Here is a 23,087-nt window from a genome sequence, read left to right on the forward strand (position 1 = left end):
TAATATATTTTACTAATCTGAGTCTTACTATGTGACAAAGGAGACTAAAGCCCTTATTATTTTAGCTCTGACTCTGTATACATGCATGTATCTCATGATCAGTATATAGGACTGTAAAGAGTTTTGGAAAATCGGCCTAATTATTCCAATAGATTTAGAAAAAGGTAGGAAAGTGCTTATGTTAATATAATCTGTGCCATTATTCTTAATTTTTTGAAGTTTTAAAATGAGTAATATAGCTTAGCATTCTAGGCATCAAGATGTATTGTGGAATAAATTTCCCGGTTAATAATTTAAACAATTTATATCTTAGCATACACTTAGCAATAATAAAACAACATTTTGAAGCAAGCACTATAATTTAGGCAACGTTCAGTTCCTCCACCCTCCTGCCCTTGACTCTTTATTCGTGATTGAGTTTTAGTGAGTTTTGTTTTACAATGTGACCTTTTTAGAAAGAAGCTATTTTGCATGTGTGAAGGGTGGCATTGCCTTTGTCTAATCCCTGCTTCATTGTAAGGACTCTGTTCAATTCCACAAAGACAGGCTGTGCAGTAGGAAAAAAGACCTTTTGTTTCAGGGGTTTAGAGGTACTTTTCATAAGGAAAGTCTGCCTAAAAGAACATAATGAACATTTCTTAAAATAAACCAAAAAAGGTTAAAAATATAAACTCCATTTTATGTTTTACCTCAGAAACATGGATAAAGCCTCTTCCAGGTAGCAGGCTGAAAAGGTATAATAGGCTCCCTGCAAAGCATTTGAAAGCATTGAACAAAAACAGGAGATGGTTTTTCCGTAAAAACAATTTTCTTCCGGACTGACTCATCTGAGAACCCGTGGGATGCCATGGCTGAGTCAGGAGGGCAGCAATCTCACAACCAAGGTTTAAAATAATAGTAAGATTCAATAAACCGTACCGTTGGCAGGACTGCTTTGCTTGGAGCTGTCCTGGGTGCTGAAGGGAGAGCCTGGCGCTTCCACCTTCAGTGAGCTTACAGTTGGCCTGATGAAACAGGCCAAGTGCACACCTAGTTGTAATGCCAGCCAGAAAGCTGTGAGTGGCACACAGAGGTACAGCCAGAGTGCAGTGAAAGTTCAGAGAGGAGAACAACTCCTTCCAGCTTCCTTTCGTCAGCTGGACCTGGAAGAATGTGTAAGATCTGGACAGGAAGAGCATGCCCAGGTGGTGGCTCAGTAGATAGTCAATCTGGGATGCTGAGATCCCAGGTTCGAAAACCCTGAGGTCTCCGGCTTGAGCACGGGGGCTCATCTGGCTTGAACACAGGGTCGCTGGCTTGAGCATGAGATCATGGAAATAATCCCATGATCGCTGACTTGATCCCAAAGGTATCTGGCTTGAAGCCCAAGGTTGCATGTAAGTGTGGAAATAAGGCTGAGGGGGTGGGTAGACAAATTCTGGACTGGTCACAGCTTGCGGAGTCATTTTAAAATACCACAAAGACCTGATCCCTTTTAAGAGTGACCAATAAAGTATTTATTACCTGATAAGAATGTCTGAGCTACATTTCAGACAAGTGAGCCCTAAAGAAATTCAATTTTTAAAAATTTTATTTTCTCCTTGAATTTGATTGTAAAATTGAAAGACATAAGAATAAGTCTTCAAATGCACCTTAAAATATTCTGTAAGATGCTGATGAGGCCTGGGGCATAACAGACATTTGAGTGGTAGGAATCTTCTTTTAGCACTTAAAAAATTACATCATATTTTCTTGACTCTGGTAATTCCTCCTTCCACTTTTAAATCTAGCCTTCCTCACACATTTTTTTTATACCTGAAGATTCCTAACTTTATATTCAAAATGTCTGACACTTGGGTCCTGCTTGTCACTACTTGTCAGTAGCCTGGGCAGCCGCACCATTGTGTTTGCAGGTGTTGACTGGGGTATAAATAACCTTAAAATTCTTCCATTTTGGAACATTGTCACCTGTGAAATAAATTTGCATTTATTTTTGTTAACTCTATGATTATAAAATACTCTTATGTTCTAAAATGTATTTTTTTTAATAAGATCTAACTGAGTAGCTCTTAACTGAGGCTGATTTTGCCATATTTGGTGATGCCTGGAGGCCTGTTTTTGTTACAGCCAGGGAGGTGCTGTAGGCAGCTAGTAGGTATAGTTGCAGCTACACATCCTACCACATACAGGAAATGTTCCCCCAGTAAAGAATTATCTGGCTCCAAATGTAAATAATGTTAAGCCTGAGAAATCTGGTCTAGCTATTGCTTACACAGCCCCACGAGAACAGAGGCATTGCTTACTATACCATCGCTGCCCCCCAGCACCGAACCCTATGCTTGACACACAGTAGTTTCTTACTCAGTAGTTGTTGAATAGAGAGAGTAATGAACAAAGAGTATTTCACCAAGAAACCTAAGTCGAGGGAAGAAAAATAGTTAAAAATTTAGAGCAGTCGTTGGAGCGGAATGAGCACTAGGAGAAATGTCCCAATAGAATGATCCGTGTTGTATTGGGATGTTTTATTTAGAGCAGTGTTTTTCAACTACTGGCTCACAGATCAGTTCGCCAGAAATTTCGTGCGGGTCCACAAAAGAGTTCCACCCTGATGTTGTATGAAGGTTACAGACCCAATGATCTTAGTTGAATTTGCTTATGCTCAGGGTGATTTCTGCCTTGGCGGTCCCCAAAATAATTCTCCTATTTTCACTGGGCCCCAAGTGTAAAAAGCTCGAAAACCACTATTTTAGAGATTTTAAGTGGAGAAAATATTTTCTGAGGTTTGACAGAGATTATGGCTTGCTAAAGTAGACAGAACGATTTTTAGCATTTTATGCAATTAACTTGTTTGTAAACTGGCCACTTCAAAGAAAAGAATCTGAAGGGCCTGGTGGCCTGGATGTCATGGGGAGGTCCTGCCCCTAGCAAAGGCCATCCTGGCCTTTACACAGTTCAAAAAAAACACAACAAAATCCCAGCAACACAAACGAGTCCAGGAGTCCAGGTACAGGTGTGCAGCAGAAGAAAAAGAAAGCAAAACATTTGAAGAGATTGAGCAGATAATTGTATAAATGAACCCTGGGGAAGATCGAGAGTAAAGCAAAGAATAAGAAAACACGCAATACCTTCTGCTTGGGGAACAGCAGCTAAAACTATGAATAGGTCCAAAGTCACCAAAATGAATCAAAACAAGGGTGGGATTAATAAGCTAGGAGAGGGAGCATGTATTGCATGTGTATACATGTATGTTTCTTTAAATTTTGTTCTTCATTTTATCTCTTATGCATTCCTTTTAAACTTTGGGTAAACAACCCAAGTTACTATCTTGATAAAGAGTATGTTTTAATAAAAAGGCACCATCAGTGGGTGCACACTCCTGCTCCCTCTCTCAGGCCCCGCCCACTGTGGGGCCACAGGCAGCACCAGGCTCCTCGATCCCAGACCTGCCACCCTGGTGCTGAGGTGGAGAGAAGTGGCCACTGCTTTCCAGAGGGCTGGCTCGGCACTTCGAAGTTTATTAAGTGACAGCAACCATGACAAATACCAGCTGAGAAAATAACATTAGGGCAGTGATTTGAAAATAAAATTGTGTTAACAGATCATGTAATCACTTGAATACAATGCATGTTAAACACCGTGTTCTGGGTTTGGCATTCCATTGCAACACAGGCATGTGCTTGGGGCTGATGGACCCAATAATAACTGTCTGTATATATGGCTGTGGATTTAAGAACAATGTTACAAAACAAACAAACAAACAAATAAACCAACAAGAACCAAAGCAGCTGGCGAGGCTAAGTCTTGTGGTTGCCACAAGGCTCTTCAGAGGGCTATTCCTCCTTGGTGTCTGGGAACTAGGCTCATTGTGTCCTCTCCTCTCTCCCTGCTGTCCTCCCAGGAAGAGGATTTCATCCAACCCAGCAGCCGAGAAGAGGCCCAGCAGCTATGGGAGGCTGAGAGGGTCAAGATGCGGCAGATCCTGGACAAGCAGCAAAAGCAGATGGTGGAAGATTACCAGTGGCTGAGGCAGGAGGAGAAATCCTTGGTGAGCAGCTGCTGAGCCATGGGCAGGACGGGCCACCATTCTCAGCCATGCTGCTGCAGGCAGTTTGATAAAAGTACTTGCGTGGGAGCTATGTGCATGCCATCATGCCATTTTGTGTCCTCCTCTGCCTCCCCAAGTGACCAAAATGAATGTTCTCCATTCATTCTTGGGGTTTCTAGTTCTGGAATTCTAAGTCTGTTGCCTTGGTTTCTTCGTCTGCAGGACCCCATGGTTTACATGAATGACAAGTCCCCACTGGTAAGTCACCAGTAGATGTCTCTGCCTTAGAGGGAAGGCCTGGGAAGTCCTCACAGACAGCAGGACCCAGCTCTAGCCCCTAGGCCCGCACATCTCTTCCTTTCTGCTTCCTCTGTGGGAGCAAGCCAGGGGCCCCTTGCTTGAGTTCTCACTCTACACCATAGCACTTCCTTCTTCTGCCCATTCCCCTCAGATTCTTAGAAAGGAAGAATGAAGTAACAGGTAGCTTTTGAGCTTTTGTGCAGGAGCTCCCCAGAGACCCCTCCGCACCATACCTATCAACTCTAAACATCTAAATGCATCATGGAGGGGGTGGGGAACAGGTCAGAGGGGAAGTGGGTTGTCTCCAGAGCCACATTAGTGATGTGTTCTCTTTCCTTCCTTCCAGACCCCAGAGAAGGAGGCTGGCTACAGTAAGTATTCATGCCCATCCTCCTGGTGGGAGTTTCCACTGGGCATCTGTGTTGAGCCATCGTCCTTGCTCATTGCCCACTGCAGAGCACAGTGGAGTGCACTTGGAGCTATAAGAAATGTCTGCCTAGTTTTTACTTGTGTTAGAGAGGTTTGGTCTTGGAATTCGCCTCTGCTCTTCCACTCCGTCTGTTGCCCCATGCGCTTCCTGCTCGGTGCCTTTTCTCGGTCTCTATCTCTGTCCCAGGGTCCTCTGTGCTCTTCCCACTTGATGGCCCTCTTGCATTGATTGTGAGGAGGTGGTGATACTCTTTTCCTTCCCCCTCCACTCTGCTGGAGGCTCCCTGTGGAGGAAGATAGGGTAGTTCCACTGGCCTCTCCCGCTGATGCTCATCTTCTCGCGGCCTGAGGGGTGGAATGGAGGAAGCCAGTGGCCATACCCTCAGGGTCCCTCCAAAGGCCTCTTCTGAAGGAAGGGGGAGAGCCAGCAGTATGTCAAACCCTCAGGGTCCCTCCAAAGGCCTCTTCTGAAGGAGGGGGGAGAGCCAGCAGTATGTCAAACCCTCAGGGTCCCTCCAAAGGCCTCTTCTGAAGGAGGGGGGAGAGCCAGCAGTATGTCAAACCCTCAGGGTCCCTCCAAAGGCCTCTTCTGAAGGAGGGGGGAGAGCCAGCAGTACACAGGCTCATCCTCATCATCCTAGATGTGTGGGGCCTATGGCGGTAGGATGACAGTGACAGTTATGATGATGACAACAGTCACAGGGAACTTAACACAAGCCAAACACAGGTCTAAGTTGCTTACTGATGTCAACTTATTTAATCTCACAGCAACTCGATGAGATAAGACAATTTATTTTTACGCCCATCTTACAAAGGTCATGAAACCAAGGCACAGGAAAATTAAGTAAATTATCCAAAGTCACACAGCAGGTAACTAGCAGAGCTCAGATTTGAGCCCAGGCAGTCTGGCTCCAAGGACCCTTCTGAGCAACTAACTCCCTTATTTGACAGATGAAAATTAAGGCACAGAGAGTGTAAGTGGGCTGTCCTGGGTCACACAGTCTTTTGGTGACAGAGGTGAGAGTGGAACCAGGTCTTGTGGCTTCCACTGGGGGCTGAGCCTTCTTCTAGCAGCTCCCTGGGGCTGAGTGTGTCTTTGCTTATCAAAGTGGGGTATGAATAGTGTGGCTCCTCTGCTGTTTCACTTCCTCGACTCCCTGAATGTTCAAAGCAGACCACTGGGGAATTCTCACAAGTCTACCCTGTAGCTGCTGCAGCACCAGGCTGGGGACTCTGCAGCACCTGCTGCTTTCACAGTGAAGCTTGTTCCTTGTGATTGTGAAGGCCAGAGTGTGTGCTATTCCTCGGGGCTCGCACAGGCTTGCAGGGGCTGGAACACCCTCTGCCCTCACTCCATCCATCTGTTCTGTGACTTTGGCTTTTTCTTTCTATACAGTGGGCAGCAGCACTTCTGACTCTGGGAGGGCCAAGGTAGTTATTTTCTCTGCCATCTTCTGGAAATAGGTTTCATTTCTCCGGGTCTCCTGGTACTAGTACCGCGGATTTGCTTGGTTATCAGCAAGTACAAAGGGAAGGACCAGGGTGCTGGGAGCTTCTCTCACTCCCTCTCCCCCCTTTCGCAGCAGAGTTCACGGGCCCACCGCAGAAGCCGCCGCGGCTGGGTGCACAGGTATGTGTTGGCTCTGCCGAAGCTGGTAATGAATTCGAATCAGGGGTCCATGAGACTGAAGACTATGGACTTCATTTCACCTGATAGTCTCAAGTTCTCATTTTAGAGGCCCTCAGAAATAATCTCGTCCAGTCTCCTCATGATAGAGCCGAGGCCCAGAGAAGGTTAGTGCCTAGTCTAAGGCCATACAGCTAATCCATGGAAAAGCAACGGGAAGACTGGTCTCTTGTCTCCCGTGCCTCCTCCCCAACCTGAAGGAAAGCTCATTGGTCCTGCCCTAGGAGCAAGAGGAAGGAGCCTCCCTCTCTTGAGTGTGCCCCTCTGCCTTCAGCACCCACCAGGTCCCTGTGGCAGCCTGGAGAGTGCTGTGTTCCTCACTCTGGAGCAGTGGTTCTCAGCCTTGATTGTCCATTTGAATCACCCATGGAGCTTTGAACACTGCCTGGCCTCCATGGCCAGGTGATGGTCCAGCTGGTCTGGTGTGAAACCAGCCACTAATATTCTTTTTTTTTATTTTCTCTTTTTTTTTTTATGACAGAGAGAGTCAGAGAGAGGGACAGATAGGGACAGACAGACAGGAAGGGAGAGAGACGAGAAGCATCAATTCTTCGTTGCGGCATCTTAGTTGTTCTTTGATTGCTTTTTCATATGTGCCTTGACCATGGGGCTACAGCAGAGCAAACGACCCCTTGCTCAAGCCAGCGACCTTGGGCTCAAGCCAGCAACCTTAGGCTTCGTACCAGTGACCTTTGGGCTCAAGCCAGTGAGCATGGGATCATGTCTATGATCCCACACTCAAGCTGGTGAGCCCATGCTCAAGCCGGATGGATGATCCCATGCTCAAGCTGGTGACCTCAGGGTATTGAACCTGAGTCCTCTGCATCTCAATATGATGCTCTATCTACTCCGCCACCTCCTGGTCAGACTAGCCACTAATATTCTTTAAGGCTCCTGGAAGATTCTCATGTGAGAGACACTGCCCTGGGAGGGAAGGGAGGGGTGCACCCCCAGGACAGGGAAGAGTTATTTTGGAGGAGAGTCTTCTCCAATGGGCTGGTGGCCATGTTGGCATGTCTAGTGCCTACCCGGGAAAGAGTGGTGGCGTTCCTCTGACTTGAGACACTCCCCACCAGTCCATCCAGCCCACAGCCAACCTGGATCGGACGGACGACATGGTGTACCTCAATGTCATGGAGCTTGTGAAGGCTGTGCTGGACCTAAAGAACGAGCTGTGCCAGCTGCCCCCCGAGGCCTACGTGGTGGTGGTGAAGGTGAGCGGGGAGCGGCACCGGGACAGGGGAGCTGGTGGCTGCTCCTCCCCGCCCTGAGTGAGAGGGGCGGGGCTGAGCTCCCAGTCTGCCCAGCAGCTGCCTTTCCTAGGAAGGCGCCCAGGAGAGCAAAGTGGGCGAAGGGCATTCAGCCCTGGGGAGCCTCAGAAGGCAGACACCGACCAGGCACGCTCTTTCCGAGGGAAACATAGCTTTCTCAGGAAGCAAAAGGGGACAGTCATCCTGCCCTTTCTCTCCCAGAATGTGGGCCTGACCCTGCGGAAGCTCATCGGGAGCGTGGACAGTATCCTGCCTTCCTTGCCATTGTCTTCACGGACAGAGGTGAGTGGCCTCATCTCAGACAGTGTTGCTGGCTCCCCTTCACCTGCACCTGCGCGCTGTGTTTCCCACAGGAGGCTCGTGAGGGTCACCTGGGAGGTCTCATTTCTGCCTGCTGAGCCTGCAGCAGGTGGTCCTACACATCATGTCTGAGCAGGCATCACAAGGGGACTGTGTTGGCTCCTAAGTAGCTGACTAGCTTCCTAGGGCCAGTTTCCCAGGTTAGGTCTCAGACACTGGCCGTGAGGTGTGTGAGAATATGCAGAGGAGGATGTACCTTCCCTTTTGCCCCTCCTGGGACCCTTTAGCTACCCTCCATTCTAAAGTTAAGGTGAGTGTGTTATGGAACTAGAAGTTGAGGTTTCTTTCGTTGACCATTCAATCTAATGCTCTTTATTGAAGTGAGAAACAAACAATCACCGAAAACTAAAATAGGAGTCTTCATGCTGTCTCTTGAGCTGGTGCCTGTGTCGGGCAGAATACCGGCTCCTCAGAGAGGTCCTTGTGCGAGTCCCCAGAACTGTGACTGTGTTACCTTATGTGGCAAAAGGATCCTGGCTGATGTGATTGAGGATCTTGGGATGGGGAGATTGCACTGGATTACCCCAGTGGGTCCAATGTAATCACAGGGGTCCTTATAAGTGGCGGGCAGAAGCAGAGTTCTTGTAAGATTCAGAGAAACAGAGGTTGAAATAATTTCAAATTGGGCTGGAGGGAGCCACAAGCCAAGGAAGGCAGTCACCTTTAGAAGCTGAAAATAGCAGGGACAGACTTTCCCTAGAGTCTGCAGGCAGAGCCCAGCCCAGCCGTCACCTTGACTTTAACCCCATCGGGCCCATTCCAGACTTCTGACCTCCAGAACCGCAAGAGGGTAGAACTGTGGTGTTTTAAGCCACTGCATGTGTGGTAGTCTGTCACCGCAGTGGTAGGAAACTCGTCTAAAGCCTCTGCACATTTGCTGGTTGTCTGGCTGGAAACCAGATGTAGCCCCTGCAGAGCCCCAGAGCCCCTCCCGGCCGCAGTTTGATGTGGCATCTCCCTGTGATCGGTGACGGGGCACAGGTACCCCCCAAATCCCCAGTCTGTGACTACTCAAGAGGGCAGTGCACGGGAGACGGGGGTTCCCAGCCTCCTTCTGGGTGGCGGCAGCAGCCAACAGAGGAGCCCCCGGTCGGGCTGTCCTGTCTGACAGGAGAGCATCTCGCCCTGGTCATGGTGGTCCGATCATTCATTTCACCTGATCAATACTTGAGCACCAAGTGTGTGCTCAACGTGTGCTAAGCACCAGGCCTATGGCAGTAAACAAAACCCTACAGCTCGCACCACAGTCCCAGGCTCTTGATTTGATGGCGGACAGCTAACAAATGAATTAATGCACTTGATCCCCGACTACCCACTCAAAAGTTGAGCCAGCACAAGATGTCATGAAAAAGGGAGGCCTGTGGGTTAGATCAGGCTGGGCTGGCACAGCGGGGGCTGGGGGCTGGGATGTCAACAATGTCTGTCCTTGGTGACTTGGCTCCAGCCTGTACAGGATCTTGGACTCAACCCGGCTTGGGTCTGACTTGCCCCCCCAGAGAACTTCTGACTACCTCAGCCAACACTGAACTGGACACTTGGTGGCTTAGGCTCCCGATCTTTCCTGTGCACTCTTCCTACAGATTGAAGGCACCCAGAAACTGCTCAACAAGGACCTGGCCGAGCTCATCAATAAGATGCGGCTGGCTCAGCAAAACGCCGTGACCTCTCTAAGCGAGGAGTGCAAGCGGCAGATGCTCACGGCCTCCCACACTCTGGCCGTGGACGCCAAGAACCTGCTTGACGCCGTGGACCAGGCCAAGGTTCTGGCCAACCTGGCTCACCCACCTGCAGAGTGACGGAGGGTGGGCGCCACCTGCCTGTGTCTTCTGCCCCTGCCTGTTGTGTGCCTCCCTTGTTCCCGGCCCTGCCTTGCCTTCAGTCATGTGGGTCTTCTCAGGGGGAAGGCCGAGGGGAGTCCTTCTCTTGCCACTTTGCACGACCTCTCTCCCCACCCGGACCCCCCAGACTGTGCTGCTCAGGCTGCAGCTGGACAGAGGGGACCCAGGGCTGTAGAATCCAGGGGGTGACCAAGAGGGCTCAGAGGGAGCACAGCTGCTACTCCCTCCTCGGGCCTGCCTGGCTCGTTGGAGGGGTCACACTGATGAGCCTCGTGGCCATGTTGGCTTTGTGCATGGACATAGCAGGCCGTTTGGGAACCAAGCTATTTCCTCTTCCTCTTCTGTCCATGGAAGTCCCCCGCTGCAGAGGGGCGGGAGAGGGGCTTTCTTTTGCAGGGTGGATGGTTGGGGAGATGAGGGATGGACCTGGCTTTCTTGTACAGTGTATATTGAAATTTATTTAATGTGAGTTTGGTCTGGACTGACAGCCATGTGCCCCATGGAGAGGGGACCTGGGACACAGTCCAGCAACAAGCTATTGGGAGACTGGGCACAGGACGCTGTGTTGTCAACACGCCAAATGTCGAGGAGGAGGGGAGTCCAGGCCAAGCAAGTGCTTGGGCCACAATCGCTTTCTTCCTCTTGCCCACTTTTCTCCTTCTTTCCTTATTTTTCCCCCTCCTCCTTCTTTCCCCTTTTCTCACTCCTCCTCTCTTTCTTTCCCCCTTTCTCATCAGTTCCTCCCTCCTTCTCTCTTGTGTTTGTGATGAACTCTCTTTACATTCTTTCTGTTGGACTTGTGGATGAATTAAAATTGTACTATTTGCTTTGTGGTTTGGTTGCTTTGTTTATTTGATCTGCTGTTAGTGGGGAGACATTGACCTCAAGCCCAATTCTGGAAGAATTTGCTGTGCTCAGTTGGGCATAGATCAAGGGCTGATGCTTGGGCTCACTCCAGGGGTGCCCAGTGATGCCCAGGCAGTGGGGTCAGATATGAGCCCTACACCCTTTGCCCCTGCACCTGACTAAAAGGACATTTTCCAGTGGGGACTTAGGGCAGCTCCCTACACAGCCACAGGAAGGATGTCAGTGGGATGGCCCTCTCCTGGCTGGCATCCAAACGACCAGGGCTCTAGGGGAAGCTCGGTGGTCCTGGGGATGTTCCAAGGGGTCCCGCAGTTAAATGAACAATAGCTTCCATTTTAATTTTATTTAACCTCTTTACTCACATGCAAAATGGTGGGAGATGGACTAACATAAGGGAATATCGCTGCACCAGGAGGTCCATGCTGGGAGATCCAGGAGGGAGGCTGGGGACTGTGTGCATAGAAGCCAGAATGACCCACTGAGTTGGGGGTCTTGGGAGAGAACTGAGGAGCAGAGGCTGGGGCTGGGCTGTCAGGGAGAGGCAAGTGGAGGAAGGGGAGGACCCCAAAGACCAAAGGAAACTGGAAGCTCGCCCTGCTTGGCTCCCTGTCTGGGACCCCACACTGACCCAAGAACCCAGTGCCCACATCTTTTAGCTGCTGGAGTCCCATCCTGGGGAAGTGGGACTAGACAGGGCAGGGGTGAGGCCTGGACTGCAGCTGGGATTCCTCTCGGCTCCCACTGCAGCTGAGGGTTGTGGATTGCTAAATCCCAAGGTTTGAGAGCAGACTGCACAGGGCAGTACAGAGCAGGTCAGACACATAGTGGGGCTTTGGGAAGGACAGGGACAGCAGGTTGGGAGTGGAAGTGGTCCTGGGTCCTGTGGTGTTTCCATTCACACAGCAGTCTCGGGGTCCAAAGCAATTCACTCACTGCACTCAGGCACTCAGAACCAGACCCTGTGTGCCGACCACCACTTGCCCTGTGGCAGCCTGGAAGGAGCACACTGCGAGCTTGAGCCGGATTGGGAGTGGCCCAGGACGGCCTCGTGGTTTGTCCGCGTGAGTCGAAGGGCACGCGGGTGTCCCTGTAGGCAGAGACTCTCGACGCTGCCAAACCCCTTGGGGCAGGCTGGTGCTGAGCCAGTTTGCAGAAGGAAGGGGGGCATTAGGAGGGTTTGCTAGAGGTGAGTGCCTGTCTTGGGGCTCGCCAGTGGCCGGCCATGCCCCCTCCTCCCTCTTCCCGAGGGTCTGCCCTGCAGTGCCACTCCTCCTGTGGCCTGCCTCCCCCCTCCTCCCCTTCCAGAAAGCCTTTACTGCCCTACTGTTAGACCAGTGGGCTCAGGCTCTTAACTTCTTTCTCTACCTGGTTTACAGACCCACAACCTGCCTTCCCAGCCGCCAGCCGCTGCATCCGCTCTGGAGCCCAGCTCAGCCCGGCTGTTCTGCCACCTCAAGCTCATTCCTGAGTCCAAAATGGTGCTCATAGCCCTTCTGCCCACGGTGGCGCCCTCTCTCCTTTTCCCCACACACCCCTCCTTTGAGGTCTGTGTTCTGTTCCTCGTCACCTGGCCCCAGCCCCCTCTGCTCCCCCGGCCTGACCCTCCTGTCACTCAGTGTCTGTGGCGCTCCTTCAAGAGACTCTCATACGCTTCGCATTGTCACCACCGTATCATGACCTTCTGCGGAGCAAGTGCCTCCTCTTCCTGCTCCTCAGCATATTCTCAGCACCCAGTACAATATTGCCAAGTGGATGGGGTCAGGAAGTCCTGCATGTCTAGGCCAGGGTAGGAGTTCCATGCAGAAGAACCTGTGGTCCCATAGTGTTGACCGCAAAGGTGACTCGAGAGGCAGCAGCAGAGATGGTCAGCAGTGCCATCATTGGGCCAGAGCCAGGGATGCGAAGTCAGATCATTCCAGCCAGAAACGGAGGGAGGAAGAGCCCCACGGTCCCCAGGACGCAGACGATGACGAACAGCCAGAGGAATACCCTGTCGATGACCATGGCCACGTACTTCCAGTCCTCCCTCACCTGCAGGTGGAAGGGGGCTCACAGTGACAGGGGTCAGGCCTTGGGAAAGGAGAAGGGCCCCACCCATGCCCAGCCCCTGTAAAAATGGCACAGGGGCAGTGGAGGCCCCACTGAGACCTTGAGAAGCTCAAGTGGGTTGTGGGTGGATAGAGAATGGGGAAGTCTCGAGTCTCAAACAATGTTTTCCTAAAGTGACTCCTGCCTTTGACACAGTCCAGAGCCTTTCCCAGCACTCTCAAGTTCCAAGTAAGAGAGGCTGGAGGGACACAAGAAGGTTCTAGAACCACCCAGGGGCTTACAGTCGTTTAAACATACCACACAGTATTTACAAAATGGTGAAGACTTTGTAGCCTTCATGTTGCCTAACATTCACCCACCCACTCACTCAGGAGGTGGAGGGGTGGGGGGTGGGGGTAGGTGTGGCCCAGGGGAGGTTGGAGGAGTTGTGGGGGCTACTTTGTGGAATTTGGGCTCACAGCCCACATAAGCGGGTCTGAACTCCCAGCTGCTCCCAGTTTAGATAATGATTAATGTTTCTTATCTACTCAACAGGGCCACCCAGTAACAGCCTCCTGGCCTTTCACCCTTCCTTAGGTTAAGAATTCCGTGATCCTGGGCAGTGGCTGGCTCACACACATATTAATGCCGGACGGGGCGGGAAGCCCACCTGGTACAAACAAGCTTTCTCAGGGCTTGTGAGTGAACTGTGCAGTGCTTAGCTGGGGCATTCCTGATGCTGGTCTGCCACCTGCCGATTCATGTCTTGAGAGTTGCCAGCTAGACGTTCTCCATCACTATTTGTTTCAGACTCTCAGGGGCCGTGACTGAGGGAGATGGGTCTCCTCCTATGAAGGAGGCTGTGTTAGCCCAGCCAGCACCCTGGGGCGAGGTGATTCCCTGCTAGGCTGATAGAGTCACTGAGGGGAGGAGCCCAGCCCCAACTCACCGAAGAGTCAGCATCTTCAGATCGCAGGTGATCGGCAATATAGTGCACGCCCTCCAGCGCCTTCTGCATGCGAAGTGACAGCAGGAACCCTCCCTTCTGCAGCTCGGCCTCCCCCTGGGGACCTGAGGCCCCTTGGTGCAGACCACCGTGGCTGTCGAGGACACCCATGGAGGGGGACGACACCCATCTGTCTTCCTCCTCCTCTTCCTCCTTCCCCTCTTGCGCATCCACACTGGTCTCCAGCCAGTGATAGGAGGGGCTGAGCTTCAGATCTGGGGAGCCGTGGAGCTCCAAGGGTGGCAGAGGCCGTCTCATCAGAAGCCACCGGGGCACAGAGCCCAGAAAGGCCACCCGCACCCAGTGGGGCATATTGTGGGTGCTGGGGGAGCGGTGGTGGACATTGAGGACGAAGACCGTGATGACGATGGACAGGGTGACGAAGATCATGGTGAAGAGCAGGTATTCGCCGATGAGCGGGATGACCAGGGAGGTGGAGGGGATGATCTCGGTGATGAGCAGGAGGAAGACGGTGAGCGAGAGCAGCACGGAGATGCACAGGGTGATCTTTTCCCCGCAGTCGGAGGGCAGGTAGAAGACGAGCACGGTCAGGCAGGAGATGAGCAGGCAGGGGATGATGAGGTTGATGGTGTAGAACAGGGGCAGGCGCCGGATGACGAAGTAGTATGTGACGTCAGGGTAGATCTCGGTGCAGCAGTCATACTTCTTGGTGTTGTAAGTGCCTGTGGCGTTGATGATGGCCCACTCGCCACTCTCCCAGTAGTCCTTCAGGTCCACTGTCTGCTCCATCTGCTCCAAGTCGATCTTGGCCTTGTCATAGGACCAGGAGCCAAACTTCATCTTGCAGTTCTGCTGGTCGAAGGGGAAGAAGGTGACGTCGATGCTGCAGGAGCTCTTGTAGATGGCCGGGGGTACCCAGTGCACGGTGCCCGTGGAGAAGAGGTGGGCCTTGGTCATGTGGTTCACTGCAAACTCCCCATCTGCACTAGGGAGAGGAGAGGAGAGGACTTAAAGGGCCTGGCACCCCATCTGCCCAAAACAGGCTGCAGCAGGGGTACCCCAATAACAAAGCCAGGCCTGGCCAAGTAGCTGGAGGTTAAAAGCCAGTATGTGACTTTCCCAGCACACAGGCATTTATAGCTACCAGAGCACACTATCTTTTTAATTTCAAAAGTAGGAATTTTGAAGACTATAAAAAAACTTCTAAGAGTGTCAAAAACAGCCACTATTAACATTCTGATGTTTTATATATATATGTTATATATATATTTCACTGTCCTATAGATCAGTGGTTTCCAATCCGCCATAAATTTTGTGCTGGTCTGTGAAAGAGTTATAGAGTCTACAACCATTGGGTCTATAATTTTCGCACAACATCAGGGTGTTTAACTCTTTTGTGGACTGGTACAAAATTTGGTGGACAGGCACTGGTCCATGGATGGAAGCTTGTAAACCACTGCTATAGATTATACATATTAATATACATATTAATAATCATGGGATATATATAGTTTGATTTGTTCGTTTGTATTCATTTAGTATTTTAGAGTGATTATTTATTAGTATATTTTCTCCCCCTAGCAAATGGCGAGGCCCTCAGCTGGGGGTCATGTCCTTCCCATCTGGGGTCCTCAGCACCTTGCTGAGAAGAGACCCAACATCTTTGCTCGAAAAGGGAGATCATTCCTCAATGCACTTCGAGGCCAGGGCACCTGGCTTCGGGCTGGAGTGACCAAGCTCACCATGAAAGTTGCCATTTGAGCAAGGCCTTGGCCAACGGTAAGATTTGGTAGAGAGATGAGGTGGGAAAGGTACCAGCAGAACATCCTCAAGAACAAGAAACAGAGGAGGGGAAGGACAAGATTCACAGGGTGCGCCTAGGTCAGAGGGGCAGGGCCTGCCGCTTCATAGAGCTAGGCGTCCAAAAGCCTGTCGAGGTTCTTGGGCCGCTGGAGTAACAGTGACCTGTCAGTCAGGGCCTCCTGGGAGCCTGAGCCCTGACCTCGCCAGGAGGGGACGCAGTGTTCCATGCCCTACTCTTTACCAAGCTACCCCTCCCTTTCCAATTCTCAAGGTCAATGCTAAAGGAAGGAGAACCAGAAGAATACAGAGGAAGAGAGTTCTTTCCCGTGGGGTAGTTACAGGTAGAGATGGGAAAGCAGGAACCTTTTAAAGAAAAGGTTGGAAACTGAAACTTTGCAAGAAGAGTAACAGATCAGGGCAAAAGTTTAAAAAAAATTTTTATAAGTGTTTTTGTTAATACAAATAATCACCACTAGAGGACAACATGTGCCCTGTTTTGGGAAGGAAAGCACGATTTCTTTGATCTTCCGGTAAACTTGAAGTGGAGTGTCTGCGTGAAGAAGACTTCTTTAAGTGTAAGAATTTGGTTTGGACTTTTGTTCTATTGTAAGAATTACATGTATATTCAAGTAACACTGACAGAAGCCTTATTGGTTACCTGCTACCAAACACCATAAATAAAATTACAGATCTTTATTTCTTCTATCAAAAAACTATAGCAACAACAACAAAAAACAGGCCCTGGCTGGTTGGCTCAGTGGTAGAGTGTCAGCCTGGCATGTGGATGTCCTGGGTTTGATTCCTGGTCAGGACACACAGAAGAAGTGCCCATCTGCTTCTCTACCCTTCCCCCTCTCGCTTCTCTCTCTCTCTCTTCCTCCTCCTCCTGCAGCCATGGCTCGACTGGAGTGAGTTGGCCCTGAGTGCTGAGGATGACTCCATGGCCTCCGCCTCAGGCACTAAGAAGAACTCGGTTGCTGAGCATCGTCCTTAGGGGGCTTGCTGGGTGGATCACAGTCTGAGTGCATGTGAGAGCCTGTCTCTCTGCCTCCCCTCTCACTGAATAAAAAACAAACAAACAAGCAAGCAAATAAACAAAAACATTTCTCTCCCCCATTCCCCTTGGGGGGTCTCTTTGGACTCCTCTGCCTTTTATTGGCTTCTAGTCATTATGCTCAAAGACTAGTCCTTTTTGGTCCAGAATACAAGGCAGCTGTAAGGAATATGATTTTTAAAAATACTCATACCAAGTGAGCTTGCTCCTTTCGAGGATGGTACCCAGACACTGCTTACCGGTTCTAGCAGCACCGCCGCCCTCCAAAACTCCAGCCCTCAGGCACTGCTCTCACAGCCTGCACCAATCATGTGTTTCACATAATAGAACTGGCAGATCTGTGTCCCACTCGCACAGCACCAGGCACTGATATATAGTAGGTGCTCAATGGATTGGGGTGTATGAGTAAGAGAACAAAAATGAAGGAAATAAAGGAATCAAGAGAAAAGGTCGGGCTAGGGTAGTGGTAGAAAAGCAAGACTTGAGAGGGGGCAACAAAGGTGAGACACAAGGGGGAGCACTTCCCAAGTCCCACCTGGAAACCCCTCCCAGGGGGCCTCCTAGGACCCCAACGGCTTCCTACTTGTTATAGAGGACAATGTCAGGGATCCAGATCATCTCCGAAGGGACTCGGAGGGATGTGATATTGCTGAACTCGGCTGGGTTCCAACGCAGCTTGTGGTCACTCCACTCCTGTGCGTGGGAGGGGAGTCAGGTCACCAGGTGCAGCCCGGGGAGGGGTCTGGGCAAGCACAGACAGCCTAGGACACCCCCATGGCTGGAGTCAAGAGCACCTCAGCAATCCTCTTCTAGCCCCATGGAGTAGAAAGGGCTCTGAGCTGGGAATTAGGAGTCTGGGCTAGCGTGGCCAACCCTTTTGCTTTGCACCAGCTCCAGTACTCGGAGTCCTGGGCACACTTAGTCAATGTCACTCCAGTGCCACCTCTAGCCCTCATTTTGCCACTCCCTAGCTGGACGGCTTTGAAGAGCCACCTCCTTCGTTTGTAGTAACATTTTTTTTAATGCATCACAATTTACAAAATATTTTGAACTCTCAATGGGAGAGCCTGGCAGGGAATGCCAAGCAGGTGAAGATATTTCTTTATTTAACAGATAAGGAAACTGAGGACCAGAGAGGTAAAAATCTGCCATAATGTACAGCTGAGAAAGGTGAATCAACCAGTGACTTTCAAACTGTGCTCCAGGGCGCCCCCTAGGAGTCCCAACTGGGTTTACACCAGCAGGTCCAAGTGAATCTGTTCTCTCCCCCAAACCAGGTTGGTATTATTCACTCTCTGAAGTTTCCTCTATGGCATTACCACAAATGATTACATGTGGATGTGCATTTTTATTGATCTGATGCCTCTGTAAGGTCGATGAAGTCAAGGACAACATCTACATTGCTAGCACCAGGGCCTTTGTGCTTAATATGTAAATAAGTATCCCAGCAATGAGAACACTCCAAAGTTCTATGGCCCTGTTTCTAGGAGGGTTTTCCATGTCCCTTCTGGACCTAAAGGGAATAACTACCCCCAACAGAAAATGACTGATATGGACACACAAGCCTGTCCTTTGCCTCACAGGGGCTTATAATAATGAAAATAATAACCACTACCACTTATGAAGTCAACTTTGTTGGGGGTCCTTTAGATCATTCTTTCTAATCTTCATGACAATCCAACAAGTTAAGGTGAGGAAAGTGAGGCAGAGGGTACACTGCCAGTGAGTGGCAGCACTGGGGCTCGAACTGCTGCCTCTGACTCCAGGCCTGCCCTAAGTCCAGGGGTCATTTAGCTTCTGTTTATTTGCACTAAAGCAGGGCAGTGCTGCACCTGTAAACAGGCCCCATGCATGATGCCTCCCCCCCCCCCAGGAATAGTCTTGTGTCATTTACACAAATGCATCAACCTGGGCAAGGGTCCCGGAAAAAGAGGAAGCAGACATGCAGAAGGAGAGGCGTTGCCCCTGCTCCTGCCTTCACAAGGGGAGGGCCCTCACCTGCTTCAGCCAGACGTTGGTGGTCATCATCTGGTTCTTCTCATCCTGGCCAGTAGGCAGCGGGAGAGAGGATCAGAGCAGTCAGAATGACGGAACCAGCCCCAGAAGACAGGGTGACCCGGGACAAGCTCATTCAGGCCCCCCACTCACCAGAAGAACCTCTTATAGGACACAACGAGCCCAGCTCAGCAACATCCCTCCTGACATTTTACCCTTACTCAGGATCATTCAGGCCACCTGGGTCCTCTGGGCTTGTGTCCGGGGGTAGAAGCAAAGCATCTAGAAAACCCACTGCTAAATTGGTGTCCTCCTAGGAAGGGCTCCAGGGCTGGGAGGGAGGAAAGCTCTGATTGAGGTGGGCAGGGTGGGAGATGGAAGGAGGAAGGCTGGAGCTGGGGAGGGAGGGAGGGCCATGGGAAAGGGGCCCGTGGTCTGGTGGCTGATTCCAAGGGCTCAAAGTGGGGAGGAACAGGCATACCACATCAATGAGCTGGGCGATGGACAGCCCGAAGCGCACGATGACCACGTCCGAGGTGTTGGGCACTGGCCGTGCCCAGCGGTTGTAGCCCCTAAAGAGGTGTTTGAAGAGGCGATCCTCAGCTTGGGTGGGGGTAGCTCGCTGTGCCGACACTGTGGGACAGGAAGGAAGAGTAGGGTCTCTCCAGAAGTCCGCGGTGGTAGGTGCTCAACTCCCTCTCCCATCAAATCAGAGCCACTCAACCTCACTGAGCCTCAGTTTCCTCATCTGTAAAGTGGAGATGCTCTCCAGAACCTATCTCACAATACTGTTGAGAATTAAATTTAATAATATACATCAGAACTTACAAAGCAACCAGCACATGGTTGAAGCTTAAGAAATGCCAGTTGCCTGGTGACTATTTGCAAAGAAGGCATGGAAATAAGTGTTGGGGAGGGGTGCCAAGGCAGAGGAGTGGGGAGATGTCAGACCTAGAGACGAGATTCAGCCTAGAACTGAGGAGCTAGTACAAAGTGACCCAAAATTGTCTGATGGAACCTCTCACGTCTGTTCTGCGAACAGCTTCACGGCCTAGGGCTTTGCCGCCTGAGCCGGTGGAGACTACCGCGCTAAAATGCCAGAAAGCACATCAATAGTGACAGGTGCCATGTATCGAGTGCTTACTGCATTCCAGGTGCCAGTCACACACTCTCATTTCATGTGCTCTTCACAACAGATCTGGGAGGTTCACAGGACGATTGGCATTTACAGACGAGGAGCACTGAAGCTAGGCGAGGTTCAAGGTGATGCAGGTGCCAATGTCAGAGCTGGGAGCGCCCCGCCCCCTTCTCACTGTGTAATGAGCTATTCGAAGTCCCCTGCAGCTGTGGAAGTCGCCATGAGTCCATCTGCAGGAGTCTCTTCCACAGTATGTGAGCTTACAGGTGTGACATGATGTTCCAGTGATGATGCTCACTCACCTGCTGGGATCATAAAGAGCCACCACAGGCCAACCTTTGTCATGGGTAGGAGTGCAGGGTGGAAGGGGCCCATGGCTTCAGAGGAGAGGTCTGGCTGGCCCGGGACATCAGAAAGAGAGCAGGCCAGGGTTCTGCTGTGGGTTGAACCTCGGACGGTGTCCCCAGCAGCTCTTCAAGTCGCCAACGTGGCAGAGTTCCCACTGGATTCCGGGCAGCTCCCTCTCACCGCCAAACCTGAGCAAGCCCAGGACAGGGACTTAGGGCCATGCATCCTGAGTACCGATGTGCCTTTGTGCCTCACATTCTGCACAGGTGAGAAAGGTGAGCGACCAGGCCTCCCAGGAGGGAAGGGCTCTTGGGCTCTTCTCGGCTTAGGGAACCAGCATCTTTCTCTTTCGCAGGGTCAACCAGCTACCCTACCCTGAGATGAGCCCTGACCCACTGGGCAGAGGAGGGCACAAGATGAGACCAAAGTCCCCAGTTTTCTGACTTTAGTGTTGCATGTGTTAAATGAGGATAAACATACTGGAAAAAAAATGGCCAAAAGAAGAATCTGAGTGCTATTATGACATAGCCAAAAGGTGGAGGCACCCAAATGTCAATCAGTTAATGAATTAATTAACAAAACATGGTACATCTGTACAGTGGAATACTATGCAGTCATGAAAAGGATTAAAGTGCTGACACCTGCTACAGCATGGGTGAACCTTGAACACATTATGCAAAATGAAAGACACCAGACACAAAGTAGTACATTATATGACACATGAAATATCCAGAATAGATAAATCTATGGAGACAAAAGCAGATTAGTGACTGCTGGGGCTGGGGAATGAGGAGAAAAGAGAGGGACTGTAAATGGTGCAGGTTTCTTTTGGGGTGATGAAAATGTTCTAAAATGCATAGCAGTGATGGTTGCACAACTCTATGAATATACTAAAATTCGCTAAATCGTATACTTTAAATGCGTGAATTTTATGCTATGTAAATTATATCTCAAAAAAGATGTTATTAAAAAATAAATAAACATCTTCTGGAATTATAAAAAGTAGCCAAGTCCCTTTAGACTATGGAGATGATAATATAAACCAAATCACAGGTGGCCGATTCGAAAATGATTCTAGTTATGAGGAGGATGCTGATGTCAAAGACGTGAGTGAAGTATTTGAATGTTTCAAAAACAGGGAAAGTTAATGTGTTATTTTATGTAGCATGTAATTTAAAACATATCACTAGAAAATATATTATCTATTATCCTAAAAATTTACATATTCAAATTAGTGCTTTAAAAAGAAAACTTCCTTATTGGGAAGTTGAGGTTGTCTTACGTTCAGGCACATCTTGCATATAGCAATGTGTTGGGGTCTGGCCAGGTCCTCAGGATATAATGCTGACTCTCAAGGCAGTAATGGGCACCAGGGTTTCCTTCGGGGATGATGAGAATGTTCTGGAACTAGATAAGGGTGATAATCTGTACAACACTGTGAGTGTATTTAATGACGTTAATGGTAAAATTTATGTTTTGTATATTTTACCATACTTAAGAAAAAAAGGATATGGGTGAAAGTGCTTTAACAATGTAACCATGTGGGAATCAGAATTATTACTAATGGAGGCATAAAACCTTTTCGATCTGGTTCATTCCCATACCCCTGGGCCACTCTGTCCTAACTCTTAGGGCAGGGATTCCAGCCCTGGTGCTCCACCTCTCCTCAACCTCTCACACCACTCCCACTGCCCCCCTTGGCAGGAGGGGAGTTGGAATTTGTGGCTTTGAGTCCTGGCCCCACCCCTCACTGAGCAGCCTTGTGCAGGGCACTCAGCCTACTGGCATTTGGTCTTATCTAGAAGATAGGAACAACACACTCTCTGCCCTGCCCACCTCTCAAGATGCGGGCAGTGAGCAGGTGGGCTCATGCCCTTCACGAAAGCTCCTGACAGCTGCAGAACGTTGGGCCAGGGACACAGTGCTGCTATGGCTCTCAGGGCACAAAGAACCCGTGGCTTCGCCTGTTGACAGTTTGTGCCAACTGGAGGAAGAGAGAGTATGTTAGGGGTTACTGTGAATTCCAATGTGGTAGAATTTCTGGAATATATTTATTATAACAGGCTTTTACAGAGTGTGTTTTTTTTTGGGGGGGGGAATGGCCTTCTTGCACCCATTTTCTTGGAAGGTTTCAACTCAAAGACTCATTAGAAATTAGCAATCACATTTACCTCTGTTCCCTGACTGCCAGCTGCCCTTCCCCCTGCCCTGGCTTTCCTCCCTTAGAAGTCCTAGCTCTCTCAGGAGTCTTGATTCCTCCCAGTCCCCACCTCCCCAAAACCCCAGATGGCAGATGGAAAAGGCCAGAAATCACCAGAAAGTGGTGACTCAATGCAGATAATGGGCACCAGGGTTTCCTTCTGAGATGATAAGAATGTTCCTTTTGCGATGATAATTAGATAGATGCTCAGAAACATCTAATGAGCACTAAGAGAAAACAGTCCACATCTCTCCCAGAAGTGGTCCCTGGGGTCCCAGGAGGATGGAGAAGGGGGTTCTAGCAATGGGAAGCTTGCTACATATTCAGCACCCGCCCCCATACACAGACCCCTTTTGGAGCTGTTTCTGTCCAAACAACAAAACTGGAGAGTCACTGTCAGGAGCTCTCTAATAAGCATGCTGCTTTATACGTATGTGAATTAACATCTTCCTGCACGTTACACATGTCTGCGCAGGGCTTGCTCCTGCGGCACAGGTGAGCAGGTACAGGGGTCTGTCTCCTGGGGACTTCCCTAACGCAGACCCGTTATAGTAAAAACAAGCACAGCTAATCTATTTCCAGGAAAAGTTATTTATCACCAAGGTTAGAGACAAAGTTTGTGTCCCCCCACATATTCATATTTTAAAGTCCTACCCCCCAAGGTGAAGGGATGTGAGGGGAAGCCTTTGAGAGGTGATTAGGTTGTGAATGGGATTAGTGCTCTTATAAAAGAGACCCCAGAGAGCGTCTCCCCCTTCCTCATGTGAGGATGCAATGA

At 50.1% G+C, this 23,087-nt stretch overlaps 2 protein-coding genes across 7 annotated transcripts in view; one reads left to right on the top strand and one right to left on the bottom strand.

Annotated features, from left to right (window-relative positions):
• Positions 1-10,736, top strand: part of PTK2B (protein tyrosine kinase 2 beta) — a 128,947-nt gene extending 118,211 nt beyond the window's left edge. For 5 of the 6 annotated variants that reach the window (XM_066278563.1, XM_066278569.1, XM_066278566.1 and 2 more), the window contains 7 exons: positions 3,878-4,024; positions 4,247-4,282; positions 4,671-4,695; positions 6,337-6,383; positions 7,517-7,654; positions 7,913-7,993; positions 9,652-10,736. In XM_066278563.1, the coding sequence (XP_066134660.1) occupies positions 3,878-4,024; positions 4,247-4,282; positions 4,671-4,695; positions 6,337-6,383; positions 7,517-7,654; positions 7,913-7,993; positions 9,652-9,867 (690 nt within the window). In that variant the 3' untranslated portion in view covers positions 9,868-10,736. The remainder of the gene's footprint in view (positions 1-3,877; positions 4,025-4,246; positions 4,283-4,670; positions 4,696-6,336; positions 6,384-7,516; positions 7,655-7,912; positions 7,994-9,651) is intronic. The other variant, XM_066278568.1, reaches the window with a different exon arrangement.
• A 1,945-nt stretch (positions 10,737-12,681) lies between these two features.
• On the bottom strand, positions 12,682-20,136 carry CHRNA2 (cholinergic receptor nicotinic alpha 2 subunit). The gene is made up of 6 exons (XM_066253407.1): positions 20,064-20,136; positions 19,105-19,256; positions 18,627-18,671; positions 17,212-17,321; positions 13,754-14,756; positions 12,682-12,807 (listed from the first exon to the last, which is right to left on the bottom strand). Exons 1-6 carry the CDS (start codon positions 20,134-20,136, stop codon positions 12,682-12,684), a joined length of 1,509 nt encoding a protein of 502 aa, XP_066109504.1.
• Positions 20,137-23,087: the final 2,951 nt, after the last annotated feature.

The sequence above is a fragment of the Saccopteryx bilineata genome, chromosome 1 (assembly GCF_036850765.1).
Source record: "Saccopteryx bilineata isolate mSacBil1 chromosome 1, mSacBil1_pri_phased_curated, whole genome shotgun sequence".
In the NCBI taxonomy this organism is placed as follows: domain Eukaryota; kingdom Metazoa; phylum Chordata; class Mammalia; order Chiroptera; family Emballonuridae; genus Saccopteryx; species Saccopteryx bilineata.

Bases quoted from the DNA above. Each gene is read 5' to 3' on its own strand.
- CHRNA2 (XM_066253407.1), bottom strand. From the start codon at position 20,136: ATGGGCCCCTTCCACCCTGCACTCCTACCCATGACAAAGGTTGGCCTG. The intron at 17,322-18,626 runs GTGAGGGCCCTC...TCCCACGCACAG, and splicing joins CCAACGTCTGGCTGAAGCAG to GAGTGGAGTGACCACAAGCT. The intron at 14,757-17,211 runs GTAGGAAGCCGT...TCCTCTCCCTAG, and splicing joins GACATTGTCCTCTATAACAA to TGCAGATGGGGAGTTTGCAG.